Here is a 13,039-nt window from a genome sequence, read left to right as displayed (position 1 = left end):
TCAGTTATGTGCTGCAGTACTGAGAATGAGCCCACTGTGCACGCGAGCAAGCATTTTACATGCAACTGTATCCCCAACTCTCTTCTTTCTCCCTTTAAAACATTTTAAAGTACATTTTAATTGTGTATCACTGTGTTCCTGTATGTGCTTGCTTGATGCCACACTGTCTAAGTAAGTCAGAAGACAACTTTTTTTTTGGAGACAGGGTTTCTCTGTGTAGTCCTGGCTATCCTGGAACTCACTCTGTAGACCAGGCTGACCTCAAACTCACAGAGATCTGCCTGCCTCTGCCTCCAAAGTGCTGAGTTTAAAGGCAAGTGCCACCATCTCACCACCCAGAAGACACCTTCTAAGAGTCTCTTCTCTCCTTCCACCATGTTGGTCTGGGACTCCAACTCAGGTTGTCAGCCTTGGCGGAAGGCACCTTACTGTTGAGCTGCCTCACTGGCCCCTTTCCCTTTCTTCCTGGAGACAGAGTCTTGTGTAGCTGAAGATGGGCATGAACTTCTGATCTTCCTGCCTCTACCTCTAGAGTGCTAGAAATGTGTGGCTATGCTACGATACCTGTTTACCCAGTCTTCTCTTTTAAAGAAAGAATCCCTTTCTAGGCAGTCATGGCACAGGCCTTTAATCCCTCTGGGGAGGCAGAGGCAGGCGGAGTTCTCGGAGTTCGAGGCCAGCCTGGTCTACAGAGTAAGTTCCAAGGCAGCCATGGCTTCACAGAGAAACCCAGTTTTGAAAAACCACAAAAAAAAAAAAAAAAGAAAAGAAAAAAAGAAAAAAAGAAAAGAAAGAATCTCTCCTGAGTAGCTGCTTTGCAGATCTGTGCCACTAGGAAGGGCAGGGCAGGGTAGGGCAGGCCCTTGGTACGGGATTCATTATATATATCCCTTGCTACAAAATCAGATATTGGGACTCAGGACAAGAGACTGGTCTGGGGTGGGCTGTGGGGGCACAGCCAGGGGACACTTGATCTAGCTAGACAGATCAGTTTGACCATCAGGGTACATGCAAGCACCAGCAAAGATCTTGCTTTTGGCTGTGCCTGCACACCTGGTATAGACCCAGGCACGCCACAATGCCGACACTCAAGGTCCTTTCTTATATGACGAACCCCTGCCCTGGACACACCTGTAAGTGGCTTCAGCAGCACTTTGGATACAGGGTCACCAGCGTACAGCCCATGTTCCAGGACCAGCAGCTCTGTGAGACTTGGCTTAGGGTTCTCACAGCCTAGATGGAAAGGCAACTGTAAGAGTCAACTGGGCCAGCCCTAGAGCTTGAGCCAACTCCAGTCTACACCTGTCTGGCTGCTCCAATTCATGCAGGGTTTGGAGACTTGCCCATGGCCCCCACTACAAACCACGATTACCATGAGTGCCCTCAATGCACATGGTGTGGGTCCGCCCCTCTGTGCTGTTCCTGCCAATGGCATAGTTGATTGTCACTTGGCTTTCCTGGACATGGCCTCGGACCTGTTGAGCAAGGACATCACATATAGCTCACTGGGCCACACTGCCACCTCTGAGAAGGATGTGCCTAAGTTCTAGGTAGGCACATAGGCCTAGCATGGAGCTTGGGTTAGAGAGGCCTGCTGCAGTAGGCTGTGAGCCTTGGATCAGGACTTACCAGTGCCAGGTAGGCTTTGGTGACTCGCCGTTCCTTGAAGCACTTATAAGCGCTGCCTGCAGCTGCTTTATTCAGGGCCACACACAGTGCCCCGCTGGTGGAGAAGTCCAACTGGTGGCAGAACCTGGGAAGGGGCAGAACAGTGGCTGGACCTTGTGGTGTTCTGGTTAGCACCTTTGTGGCAGAGTCAAGTGTTCCAGCATCCTTTGGAAGGATGCTGCAGTGGGGCTCTCTGTGTTGGCTGTGTACCTGAACCCATAGCAGGTGTCAGGGTCAGCCAGCTCTGGGAAGTGGTGTCGGAGCTGCTTCTGTAGGGTCAGGGTCTCCCGCCAGGTCTTGCTATCAATGCGCAGGTCCCAATGCTTGTTCACCACCAGGAAGTCGCTGCTCTGGTACACGATGGACAGATTTTCCATGCTGCTAGGCTCCATGGTGGGGCTGCACGCAGGTGGGAGTGAGCCTGGGGTAGGAGGGTGCCTGACCTGGACCTCAAGTACTGTGCACATTTACTGGGGCCAGCACCTGCTGGAACCCTTGATGCCTTCCACAAGGGGCCAGGCCAGCGGTGTCAGCTCCGGAACGGGAGTCTGGCCAAGGCCAGGAGATTCTGACTTGCCATGGACTCAGGGTGAGGGAGCTCTCTCGGACCACCCAGGACTGCAGGCGCTCCCTAACTTGCCTCCCACCAGCCTGTGACCACAGGCAGATCCTTTAGGACTTACCCGCAACAGGCTAAGGGACCAGGATGTCACTTCTCAGTCCTGCATCCAACCTTGCTTCCCAATATTCAGAACCAGGTCTTGGCCTGGCTGGTGCGCAGCTCCGCCTTTTCACCCTGCCCATTCCACCTTGCTTATGGATGGTCCTATTGGCCAATGGCATTCCGGGCCTGGAGCTCCGCCCACTGAAGAAAGGTAAGGCCCTTCCCGAATGGTCTGCGCACGCACCTTCTTAGTACCACCTATTTCCCCGCCTCCCGCACGGACGGATTACTGTACAGTCCAATAGAAAGCATTCTTGGTCTGCCACTTCAACCATCGAACCATTCCTCTCCTCCCGCCCTCTGCGTGTGAAGACCCGCCCTTTCCCTCTGGCCAATGGTGGGCGCCTCTGGGAACGCCGGCTGTTGATTGGCGGTATCGGAGGCTCGCGGGGAGGGGTGGCGCGCGGTGTCCGCGGCGCGGGAAGTTCTGAGGGCCACTTAGTTGTGAGAGCTGTGGTCCGGCTCCATGGAAGACTACGAGGAAGATCTTTATGGTGTGGAGGATGACTTCCAAAACCAGTTCGCGGCCGAGCTCGAAGTGCTGGCTGAGCTGGAAGGTGGGCGCGGGTCCTGAGTCACAAACAGGTCGTGGCTGCATCCTGCTGCAGCATGGAGAGCTGTGTGGATGGGACAGGCAGCGGCTGGGAGTTCGCTTCTTGATGTGTGTGGTTGCTGTCAACCTCTGTCTCAGCAGGAACACGGGACCTGGCGCCTTCTGGAACCCTCCAGACTCCGGCGAGCCGCCTCCCCCTGACTTTCGAAGAGGCCATCGTTGGTGGGGACACTGTTCCGCGTCCCTGTCCCGCAGGGTCGCCAAGAAATGACAGCCACAATGCCAGAAAGAATGCTCGTAGAGACGAGCCTGTGCCCTCCAGTATGTCCGATTGGGGACTGGGCACTTAAGTTCGGGAATTCTGAGGATCAGTTTTCTATTCTCCTCTTCCTGCCTCTGTCTCTGCAGGCCCCATGGTCAAACGGCCCAGGTTGGACGTGGTGAAGAGGCTGAACTTCGAGTCAGATATGGAGGAGCTCTTGTACCCTGATTCCCCTCCTGGGGACATCACCCCTCCACCAAGTCCAGAGGTCTTCCCTGAGATGTTGGATGCCGGGTGTGTTGTTTAAGGGCATGTAATTCTCCCTGGAAAGCTGCCTGTCACTGGATGAGGCTCTGGAAGTGGGTGTCTGTGGGAAGGCAAGAGGAGTGAGTGTGGGTCCAGGCACCCCACTGAGAGTGACTGGAGATGTTTGTCCCTCCTAGGCCCACAGATGCTAGTGCTGACAAAGACCTCATGCAGGCATTGCCAAGTCTCCGCAATCCTGTTCTGAGACGGCCCCCTGTCTTAGAGGATTACATCAATGTGACATCCACATGTGGAGAGCGGGCCTTTTTGGTGCTTCGGGCTGACCTCACAGGCACTGGGGTGCAGGTGTGTGACACAGCATGGGGGTTTGTCGTAGTATTGGTTCTTGTATGTTGCTTTTATGGGCTCTCAGCAGGTTCTCAGGCCAGTTTCACCTGTCTGAATTGCTAGAAACAGGCATGCCCAGGTAGTCCAGTGTTGGAAACAGCAATGCTACTTTTGGGTTATATGGCCGTAGAGTGCCACCTTGTACCCCATATATTAGCTTTCTGTTTCTTTTTTCCCCTTCCCCCACCCTGAGGCTGACCTCCCTTGGACCTGGCCCATCTGAGGGCAGCATCTGTCTCCTCTCTGATTAGGCAAGGTGTCATCTCTCCCTCTGTCAGCCTTTTTTTTTGGCCGAGGGGCACTGTGGGTGCCCCCATGACTTGGGAGGGTTACAGAGATGACAAATCTGTCCTGCCCAGAACCCTCTTCTGGATGTCAAATGGCGAGGCTGTGGCCAGCTGGACCTGTTGGGTGTCCCCTTCTCCTCCCTGAAGGAGCAAGTTGACAGCAAGGTAGGTTTAGTGGAGTGGGTAGGTGTGTGTGTTGAGTCTGGTGCTGGCTGGACTTGTCCTGACCCCAGCCTATTGTGTTTGTATAGAGACGGCAACAACTTCTGGAGGAGGCCCAACAGCTTTCAGACACTCTACATAGGTGACACACACTTACCACCTCAGGAACCCCTGTTGCTTTGGGCGTGCATGGTGGGCATAGTCACTGTGATCCCTCTGTAGTGAATCAGGACTTGCTTCTCTTTCTTCAGCCTCAGGTCTGAAGGGGAGGAGGCTGTGCTTGAGGGGACCCCTGCAGAGGAGGCAGCCCCTGGCCAGGACACTACTCAGCACTGCCTCTGGGTGGATGAGTTTGCACCCCAGCACTACACGGAACTGCTCAGTGATGATGTGAGCTCCTGATGTCACTCAAGTGTGACTGGCTTGCCTTAGCAGCAAGAGGAAAGGGCCAGGGTCTTTGTGTTGGTGGGCCACTGGGTGCTAAGGATGATGTTGGGACTCTGAGTGCTAAATGGGGAAACCAAGTCAGCACAAAACTGGTTTATTGCTAGTTAACTGTGACCTGCTGTGGGCTTTGATAGAGGCCTGGATATCCTAGCCCAGTGGTTCTCAGCCTCCCTAATGCTGTGACCCTGATACAGATCCTCACGCTGTGTGACCCCAGCCATAAAGTCATTTTCATTACTAGTTCAATCCTGCAGTTTTGCTGCTGTTGTGAATCATCAGTGTCTGTGTTTCCCAATGGTCTTAGGTGACCCCTGTGAAAGGGTCATTGACTTCCAAGGGGGTTTGTGACCCACAGGTTAAGAAACACTGTCCTAACCTGTCCTTTTTCTCACCCTCAGCAATTGGTGCCGGGTTGTCCTGGGGTGACCATAGGGTCTCAGAGGCTGGAGTTCTCAGTGAAATTGTTGATCACCAGGGTCTGGGCCTTCTGAGCCTCAGTGTCCCTGTCTGTCTTGAAAATATGGGCGTGGCAGGGCCCTTCCCTTAGGCTTTGCTCTTACAGTTTACCAACCGCTGCCTCCTCAAGTGGCTGAAGCTATGGGACCTGGTGGTGTTTGGCCATGAGAGGCCTGCCCGGAAGCCCAGACCCGGTGTAGAGCCCACCCGGGTTGGGAAGGAGGCCACAGCCCCTGGCAAGTGGAAAAGCCATGAGCAGGTACTGGAGGAGATGCTAGAAGCTGAGCTGGACCCGAGCCGGAGGCCTCGGCAGAAGGTAAACCCCTTGCAGGCCTGTATGAACATATCTGAGCTTATGGCTTTGCCCTCAGGGTACCCAGTGCTATTGCAGTAGTCGTGGGGGTGGGGTCTGTGACATCTGTAACTCTTCTAGAGTCTGTGGGTTCAATGACATCACGGTTGGTAGGAAGTGCTGGTGTCCCAAATTCAAAGTTAAATCCATTCTCCCAAGGGTTTAGAGAAAGCCAGGACAGGAAGCTAGGCAGTGTGGGAGGGGCTTGTGTTCCCGTCATGTCCCCACATAACTTGCTTCCTGGGAAGGGTTTTCTCTTACTCTGAGTATTCTGGGTGTTCTCATTTGATGGCTATAGTATGGGGAACGGTGATCAACCTTGTTTCTAGTCCCTGGCTACTGGCCAGGAGCTCGCTGGAGGCTAAGGGATCGGCAGTCTGTCCTCCGCTTTGACTGTAGGTGGCACTGCTGTGTGGCCCTCCAGGACTAGGCAAGACCACGCTGGCACATGTGGTCGCAAGGCATGCAGGGTATTGCGTGGTAGAGATGAATGCAAGGTGAGTGGAGGGCACCCTCGTCTGGGGCGTCTGTAAGGTTGAGCCTGTCAGGTCTCAAACCCTGGCTGGTGGGTGGGGCTAGAGTCCCGGATGTGTAGGCTGGGTTGGGATATGTCTTTCATGGCTTACTGAAGTTGGTGGTAGCTACATCCAGTGGGTGCCTCATAGCATCCTGCTGGGATGCTGGCCGCTCCCTAGTAATTCTTGTCCTTGCTCTTCCAGTGATGACCGTAGCCCCGAGGCCTTCCGTACACGCATTGAAGCAGCTACACAAATGGAGTCGGTGCTGGGTGCGGGCGGGAGGCCCAACTGCCTGGTTATTGATGAGATCGATGGAGCCTCCACGGTGGGCCTCTGCAGCCTAGGTGGGTGGGTGGGCAGGCTGGGTGCACTGGGGCTTTGGCTCACTGACCTCTTCTGTGCCTCCCTGAAGGCGGCTATCAACGTTCTCTTGAGTATCCTGAATCGCAGGGGTCCGCAGGAGGCTGAGCAAGGAGGCACAGCTGTGGCCACAGGGGGGCGGCGACGCAGGGCTGAGGGGGGCCTCCTAATGAGGCCTATCATCTGTATCTGCAATGATCAGTGAGTGCGGTGGTGGGACCCTCGTGTGGCCACTGTGGGTCCTATGGGACGGGGCCTTCCTAAGCAGAAGGGTCTGCTGGCCTCGCGCTGGCCTGTCCCTCCTGTGGCCACTGCGGGTCCTGTGGGACGGGGCCTTCCTAAGCAGAAGGGTCTGCTGGCCTCGCGCTGGCCTGTCCCTTGTGTGGCCACTGTGGTCCTGTCCTGCAGGTTCACACCTTCCCTAAGGCAGCTGAAGCAGCAGGCTCTTCTGCTCCACGTCCCACCAACTCTGCCCTCCAGGCTGGTGCAGCGGCTCCAGGAGGTCAGCAGGGCAGGTTCCCAGCTTCCAGTGGGATATGCAGCCTCTGTCCCGACCTCCCTTCCCATGTTCTTCCCCACTGAGCACCCTGGCTCCATCTTGTATTGAGCTGTCAGGTTGTACTCTCACGGGACCTGCACTGCACTTTCTGGCTGCCCCCAGCACATGGCTGTTTACCCTCATCTGGGGACCTGGGGTTGGCTCTGAGGCTGTGCTAGACTAGGCCTGGGTCCTCTCGGCAGGGGCAGACACTCTAGTGCTTATCCTGCTTCTAGATCTCCCTGCAACATGGCATGCGGTCTGACCCGGGTGCACTGGGTGCCCTCTGTGAGAAGACCGACAATGACATCCGTGCCTGCATCAACACCCTACAGGTGGGCACATGGCTTGGGTGAGGCAGGGTGGGGTGAGCATGGCCGCTGCTTATTCTGCCCTTTTCCAGTTTCTGTATGGGAGGGGCCGGCGGGAGCTGAGTGTGAAGGATGTGCAGACCACCCATGTCGGCCTGAAGGACCAGCGCAAGGGGCTATTCTCTGTGTGGCAAGAGGTCTTCCAGTTGCCCAGGGCTCAAAGGTAGGCACTCCAGGTGGTATGAGTGGACCAGCCTTGGTCTGGATGCCTCTGTTGCCTACAGCCCTTAGACACCACCAGATGCCGCCAGGGCTCCGGGACAGCTGTTTGGTCTCACTGTGTTCTCTGGGTAGGGTGCTGACTTGGGTTGGGGGGGTCCAGTTACTGCCCCAAAAGGAACTGGCTAGAGCCTCCTAAATCTGTGGCCTAGAGGGTGACCCTCCCTGACCTTACCTTAGTCAGTTCAGAGAGAGTCTTCTGCTCCTAGATTGCTCTGTTCAGAGATTCTTGTACCTTCAGAGTGGTATAAAACAGGCTGGCCAGGGCTTCCCTCAGAGCGTACGGAATGTGGCTAGGGTGGTTGCCGGCACCTTTGCTTTCACTGGCGTGGCCCCAGCCTCAGCACCCTCTCTACTTGCAGGCGACTTGTGGGCCAGGACCTGATGCTACCAGCCCACGCTCTCCTGCTCAGTGATGGCGACAAGGGCTCCCTGACCCTGGCTTCCCAGCGCTTCTACCACATCCTGCGTGTGACCACCTCTGCGGGCGAGCATGAGAAGGTTGTCCAGGTACCTGTGCCCACCTCAGCTCTCGTGACATCAGTACTAAATGAGTAGATACTGAACGGAAGATGTCCTGGGTGGGTTCCACAGTAAAGGGTGTGGGTGGACAGGTGTCAGGCATCTGAGGGGATGGTAGGATTAAGGACCAGCCACGAGGAAGGACCCTCAGGCCCAGAAAGGGAACTAAAGGAAAAATGGAGGTGGCAGAAGGCAGGGAGCTTAGACATCTAGATGAGTTTTGGGCTGGGAACCATCTGGAGACCTCTGTGAGGGACATACTGGGGCCTGGGCTTACAGGAACTAGATACTCGCTGGAGGGTGCTCATGGAGAGGTGTGGAGAGCAGGTGGGAGGTATGCACGTGAGCAAGCGACATCGCCTCCCCTGCTCCCAGAGGCCTGGCTTAAGCTGCTTCCAGCTCTAAGCGGCTTTGGATTAGTATTTGGAAATCCACGGACGATCTGGAAGTGTGCACTTTAGAGGGCTGTGCAGTATGGCCAGTGGGAACTGGACTCGCACAGGCGAGCTAGGGCAGCTGTGCCCTGAATTTTGAGGATATAACTTCCTGCCACTTCTGGAAGGGTGGGGGACTGGACCATGTGCCAACCTACTTGTCTCAGGGCCCTCATTAGACTGGTAGGTCCGTCCCTGGTATTGGCAGCGGATCCTTCCCCCTTGGACTCCATAGAGCAGCAGCTAGTGAAAGGGTCCTGAGGCTGATGCTCACGCTATGGGGAGATGAAGGGGTCAGAGGGTCTGGGCCTACCTACTCCTGCAGGGATTCATGGCCTGCTCACTACTCTTAGGGCCTGTTTGACAACTTTCTACGCCTTCGGCTCCGGGACTCCAGCCTAGGCACTGTGTGCTGTGCCCTTGACTGGCTGGCCTTTGATGACCTGCTGGAGCAGGCTGCCTACCATGGCCAGAGCTTCCAGTTACTGCGCTACTTGCCCTTCCTGCCTGCAGCCTTCCACGTGCTCTTTGCCTCCAGCCACGTGCCACGGATCACTTTCCCCAGCAGCCAGCAGGAGGTGTGACATTTGCTGTGTTTGTGCTCGGGGTCTGGCTGGCCCCAGGGGTTTCTGCTCACCTGGCCCTGGCTCACTTTCTGTCCTAGGCCCAGACCCGGATGAGCCAGACAAGGAACCACATACAGACACTGGTGTCAGGTATGGCACCAGCCACCCGCAGCCGGGCCACACCACAGGCCCTTGTTCTAGATACCCTCTGCCTGCTCCTGGATGTCCTCGCACCCAGGCTGCGCCCCGTGAGTGTCAGATATGGAGGAAAGGGTGGAGTTTGTGGCCCAGGTGGCTCCAGGAATTGCTCAGTTGTCCCACCTGTGTCCACTTGATCCTAGGTGAGCACACAGCTGTACAGTGCTCGTGAGAAGCAGCAGTTGTCCAGCCTTGTGGCTACCATGCTTGCCTACAGTCTCACCTACCACCAGGAGCGCACACCTGATGGGCAGTACCTCTACAGGCTGGAGCCGTGAGTGCCCCTGTGCCTGGGAACATGCAGTGTGTGTGCCAAAGCCAGTGTGGTCTTGGTGAGGTCCAAGGGGTTGTGGGTTGCAGTTTGAGTCTGGCACAAATGTGGCTGGCCCTGGGCCTCATCCCAGGTCAGACAGTTTTGATTCCAAGTTTCAGTGTAGTGATAATAGAACCTCTGTCCATCCCAGGGTGGATAGCCTGTGTGTCTGCAGCTCTTTGGGGCTCTAGAGGGCTCGAGGCACAGCAGTAGCAACCCTGGTATCCTGCAGTTTAGTGAGGGTCCCGGTGTCCCTGCCTGTTCTTGCTCCCTCCCTGAAGCCCTGTGCATGTTCCTTGTCTTCTTCACTTACAGTCGGGAGATCCCCAGCTGCCATGGGGTTAGGATGTAGCAGTGTTAGGACCTCGCCCTACATCCAGGGTCTTGAACTTGGTGTATGGGTTGGTGCCACAGGCAGACCCTGGCCCTACTGACCCCATACCCTAGCTCTTAAACTTGGCATGTGGGGTTGGTGCAACAGGTAGACCTTGCCTCTGTTGACTGGTACCCTGGTACCTTGCCTTACCCATCTGGGCAGGAATGTGGAAGAGGTCTGCCGCTTCCCTGAACTACCTGCCCGCAAGCCCCTCACCTACCAGGCTAAGCAGCTTATTGCCCGGGAGATTGAAATGGAGAAGATGCGCAGGGCAGAGGCTTTGGCCTGGACTGGAGGTGGCCCCCAGGTAAGCTTGCCCTGGTGTTGAGACAGCATACAATATCAGTGGTTTGGCCTTAGCCAGCCGGCTGTCATCACACTTCCATTCAGGTGGACCAGGGGCCCTCAGGGCCTGCAAGTCTGACGGACAGTGGGGGAAAGGGGGCAAGGCAGCCTGCCCCACGTAACCATGAGCAGCGGCTAGAACACATCATGAAGAGAACAGCCGTGCAGGAGCAGGTATGTGTGGGGGTAGGGCTGGAGCAAAATGATGAATGGAGTGCGGGGCTTGCCCCAAGTCCCAAGGAGCCACCTATTGCTCCCAGAAAATGGGCAGTGGTTAGGAGAGGTACTCCTAGTTGCAGGCCTTGCTCAGAGGCCTTGGAGTCTCTCACAGGGGAAAGGCCTGGGTGTGCCTGCTTGCCCACTGGCAATCTGATGGCTCTCTTTTCTGCTAGCCTGAGAGGGACTTCTTTGGACGTGTGGTCATCAGGAAAGTGGCAGTCCCAAGCAGAGGTGTGTATGGGTCACAAAAGGGAGGGGGTGGAGACATGGGTTGGGGTCTGCTGAGGTGCATCCTTTTGGTCCCTGCAGAGGTTGAGGCCCCCCAGAAGGACACGGACGAGTGGCGCATGGGTGTGGCAGTGGGCAGGAGTGAGGTGTGGTTCCGGTTCAACGAGGGTGTCTCAAATGCTGTTCGGCGCAACCTGTACATCAGGGACCTGCTGTAGCCCCACTGCCCCAGGACATCAGATCGCACTGACTCCCACTGGGAACGTACTAAAGCAGAGACACCTGGAGAAGTCTATTTATAAAGTCACACCTTACAGAGAGTGTGGGTCAGGCTCATAGGATGGTACACTTGGCCTTCTCTACCCAAGGGTTGTTCTTCATCAGGTCCGGGTTCAGGAAGGGGTCCTTGGGGATCCCATCCTCGATCCACTTGAGAAGCCTGTGAGTGGGGGGTTTCGGTGAATGTCGGTCATTCCCATGGTACCTGCCCACTGGGGTGTGAAGTCCTGGCTAACACAAGAGGGAGGTATAAATGACACACATCACAGGGCACTCACTCGGGGATGGTCTTGGATGACATCTCCCTCTTGAAGGCCAGTTGGTACTTGAGGCTCTCCACCTCCTTCTTCATCTGGGGCACATCCCACTCCTCCATGGCGTCGGGAGCATCAGAGGTAGCCAGCCTGAGGCTGGTGGGTGGGAGAAGCAAGAGCTGGGTCTGCAGCCCTCACCTCCACCCCTTACCCCACCCCACCCTAAGCTCCAGGACAGGGAGATCCTGGAACCTGCTGCCCATTGGACAATACCACTCATTGGCTCTTCCTGAGGTCTGCAGTGATGATGTTGGCAAAGGGCCTGCACAGTGCCATAGGGACCCACTAACGAGGCCCCTGGGCCTTCTCTACCCAGTGGGGCTGATTAGCTGTAGAGCAAACTTTCCGTTCTTGGCTGGGCAAATAAGCCTGAGAAGGCCCAGCCCTGGATTTGGAGGACAGACTCATCTCTGCCTAGGGAGACTTAAAAAATGGACTCTTGAGTATCCAGAGCAACCCCCATCCTCCTTCCATACCCACTTCTAACTCAGACCCTGGGTGGGATTAGGAGCCCTCCTCCCCTCCCCCCCCCAGATGCTGGGTGCTGCCTGGCCCTCCTGGATGCCTGTTTTGCATGGGTAAAGAGGCCAAGTTAATCATGGGGCTGGGAGGATTTGGCTGTAATTTGCATGTAGGGTGGGGTATGTGTAGGTCTGGGGACACAGGCCTTTCAGCAAGTCCAGGACTTGGAGGTGGGTAGCCTCCTGAGGCCAGTGTTTTCAGACCCAGTCACCAGTCTCCGATCTGATTGTCAGTTGGGGCACAACAGCGCGCCTCCCTTTACCCCTCCCTATCTAGGTGCACTCCAAAAAGACCAAGTCTCTGGTTCTCCCTCCAATCGTTGCTTCCACGACCTTGAGAGGGGTCTGGCACCGATTGCTGGACACTTCCGGGCAAAGCCTCTATCCTGGGATACTGCAGCTGAGCCGGCCTTGGGGCGAGTCTAGGACCCAGCGATGGTACTGCCTTTAGAGTGGCCCATCCTAAAGAGGTCCTGGCAGGACTCCCAAGGAACCAGTGAGGGGTTGGGTAGGCTAGTATTCCTGGGTGTGTGTGGCCGCCTGCCGAGCGCCTTTCCCAGAGACCCCAAGTTACAGTGCCCCACCCTGCCAGGTTCTCCCGCGTCCCACGCGCCGACAGGCACGTGGGCGGAGGATCAGCTGCGGGTCCTCCACAAATGGGGGCACCTGGGCTGGGGCATGGTCCACCATTGGCCCTACCTGCGCTGCTGCCGCCGCCGGAGCCCGGCCGCCGGTGCACCCCGAGACGCCCCCGGCCAGGCGCACGGCGGCGCACACGGGCACTGCGGGCGGCGCGCACGGCGCAGGACAGACGCGCCCCCGTCGCGCAGCGATGGCTCCTGTGCCCCTGGACAGGATCTGTCGGCCGCCCCGCCCCTGAGACCCGGAGGCAGTTGTCCTGGTCCCAGGAGTTAGAATTAACCTAGGGTCCCCCACCTGGTCAAGCCCTAGAGCCCTGGAGTCTGTTTCCCCCTCAGTGGGAGGGTTCTGTTCATTGGACTTACTTTTGAAGGAGACAGCAAAAGCAGAGATGACAAGGGCTGAAGAATCTGTGGAGTGAGGCTGGGCTGTCCGAGTCCGGGGAGCCCAGGCAGCCGCCCCGCCCACTCTTGCCACCTGGGGCCTTGGTACCGCCTTCACAGGGTTGGGCTGA

At 56.6% G+C, this 13,039-nt stretch overlaps 3 protein-coding genes across 14 annotated transcripts in view; 1 reads left to right on the top strand and 2 right to left on the bottom strand.

Annotated features, from left to right (window-relative positions):
* LOC117710797 (RNA pseudouridylate synthase domain-containing protein 1) overlaps nt 1–2,060 on the bottom strand; it is a 3,264-nt gene extending 1,204 nt beyond the window's left edge. Inside the window, exons 1-4 of one of the 2 annotated variants that reach the window (XM_034506020.2) lie at nt 1,879–2,060; nt 1,630–1,753; nt 1,373–1,475; nt 1,132–1,233 (exon numbers count right to left, since the gene is read on the bottom strand). In XM_034506020.2, the coding sequence (XP_034361911.1) occupies nt 1,132–1,233; nt 1,373–1,475; nt 1,630–1,753; nt 1,879–2,060 (511 nt within the window). The remainder of the gene's footprint in view (nt 1–1,131; nt 1,234–1,372; nt 1,476–1,629; nt 1,754–1,878) is intronic. The other variant, XM_076937094.1, reaches the window with a different exon arrangement.
* Nucleotides 1–11,092, top strand: part of LOC117710795 (chromosome transmission fidelity protein 18 homolog) — an 18,450-nt gene extending 7,358 nt beyond the window's left edge. For 2 of the 11 annotated variants that reach the window (XM_076937077.1, XM_076937078.1), the window contains exons 2-23: nt 2,421–2,543; nt 3,084–3,266; nt 3,354–3,501; nt 3,651–3,819; nt 4,221–4,313; nt 4,400–4,452; nt 4,562–4,700; nt 5,320–5,529; nt 5,965–6,062; nt 6,285–6,408; nt 6,496–6,644; nt 6,852–6,945; nt 7,218–7,316; nt 7,385–7,515; nt 7,934–8,081; nt 8,881–9,105; nt 9,192–9,341; nt 9,435–9,565; nt 10,143–10,287; nt 10,371–10,499; nt 10,718–10,775; nt 10,854–11,092. In XM_076937077.1, the coding sequence (XP_076793192.1) occupies nt 2,489–2,543; nt 3,084–3,266; nt 3,354–3,501; nt 3,651–3,819; nt 4,221–4,313; nt 4,400–4,452; nt 4,562–4,700; nt 5,320–5,529; nt 5,965–6,062; nt 6,285–6,408; nt 6,496–6,644; nt 6,852–6,945; nt 7,218–7,316; nt 7,385–7,515; nt 7,934–8,081; nt 8,881–9,105; nt 9,192–9,341; nt 9,435–9,565; nt 10,143–10,287; nt 10,371–10,499; nt 10,718–10,775; nt 10,854–10,990 (2,868 nt within the window). In that variant the 5' untranslated portion in view covers nt 2,421–2,488 and the 3' untranslated portion in view covers nt 10,991–11,092. Of the gene's footprint in view, nt 1–2,374; nt 2,544–2,651; nt 2,950–3,083; nt 3,267–3,353; nt 3,502–3,650; nt 3,820–4,220; nt 4,314–4,399; nt 4,453–4,561; nt 4,701–5,319; nt 5,530–5,964; nt 6,063–6,284; nt 6,409–6,495; nt 6,645–6,851; nt 6,946–7,217; nt 7,317–7,384; nt 7,516–7,933; nt 8,082–8,880; nt 9,106–9,191; nt 9,342–9,434; nt 9,566–10,142; nt 10,288–10,370; nt 10,500–10,717; nt 10,776–10,853 lie in introns of those variants that run through there. The other 9 variants (XM_076937081.1, XM_076937083.1, XM_076937079.1 and 6 more) reach the window with 8 other exon arrangements.
* Nucleotides 11,041–13,039, bottom strand: LOC117710798 (guanine nucleotide-binding protein G(I)/G(S)/G(O) subunit gamma-13). The gene is made up of 3 exons (XM_034506025.2): nt 12,891–13,039; nt 11,330–11,461; nt 11,041–11,211 (listed from the first exon to the last, which is right to left on the bottom strand). The coding sequence occupies exons 2-3, from the start codon at nt 11,425–11,427 to the stop codon at nt 11,106–11,108; spliced, it is 204 nt and encodes a 67-aa protein (XP_034361916.1). The 5' UTR covers nt 11,428–11,461; nt 12,891–13,039; the 3' UTR covers nt 11,041–11,105.

Source organism: Arvicanthis niloticus, chromosome 6 (genome assembly GCF_011762505.2).
Source record: "Arvicanthis niloticus isolate mArvNil1 chromosome 6, mArvNil1.pat.X, whole genome shotgun sequence".
Taxonomy (NCBI): domain Eukaryota; kingdom Metazoa; phylum Chordata; class Mammalia; order Rodentia; family Muridae; genus Arvicanthis; species Arvicanthis niloticus.
This window is presented reverse-complemented; position numbering and strand designations above follow the sequence as displayed.

What these genes read in the sequence shown, in the direction of transcription:
- LOC117710798 (XM_034506025.2), bottom strand. Translation starts at nt 11,427, where the DNA reads ATGGAGGAGTGGGATGTGCCCCAGATGAAGAAGGAGGTGGAGAGCCTC. An exon ending in TCATCCAAGACCATCCCCGA is followed by an intron (nt 11,212 to 11,329) that starts GTGAGTGCCCTG and finishes CCCCACTCACAG; the next exon opens with GCTTCTCAAGTGGATCGAGG.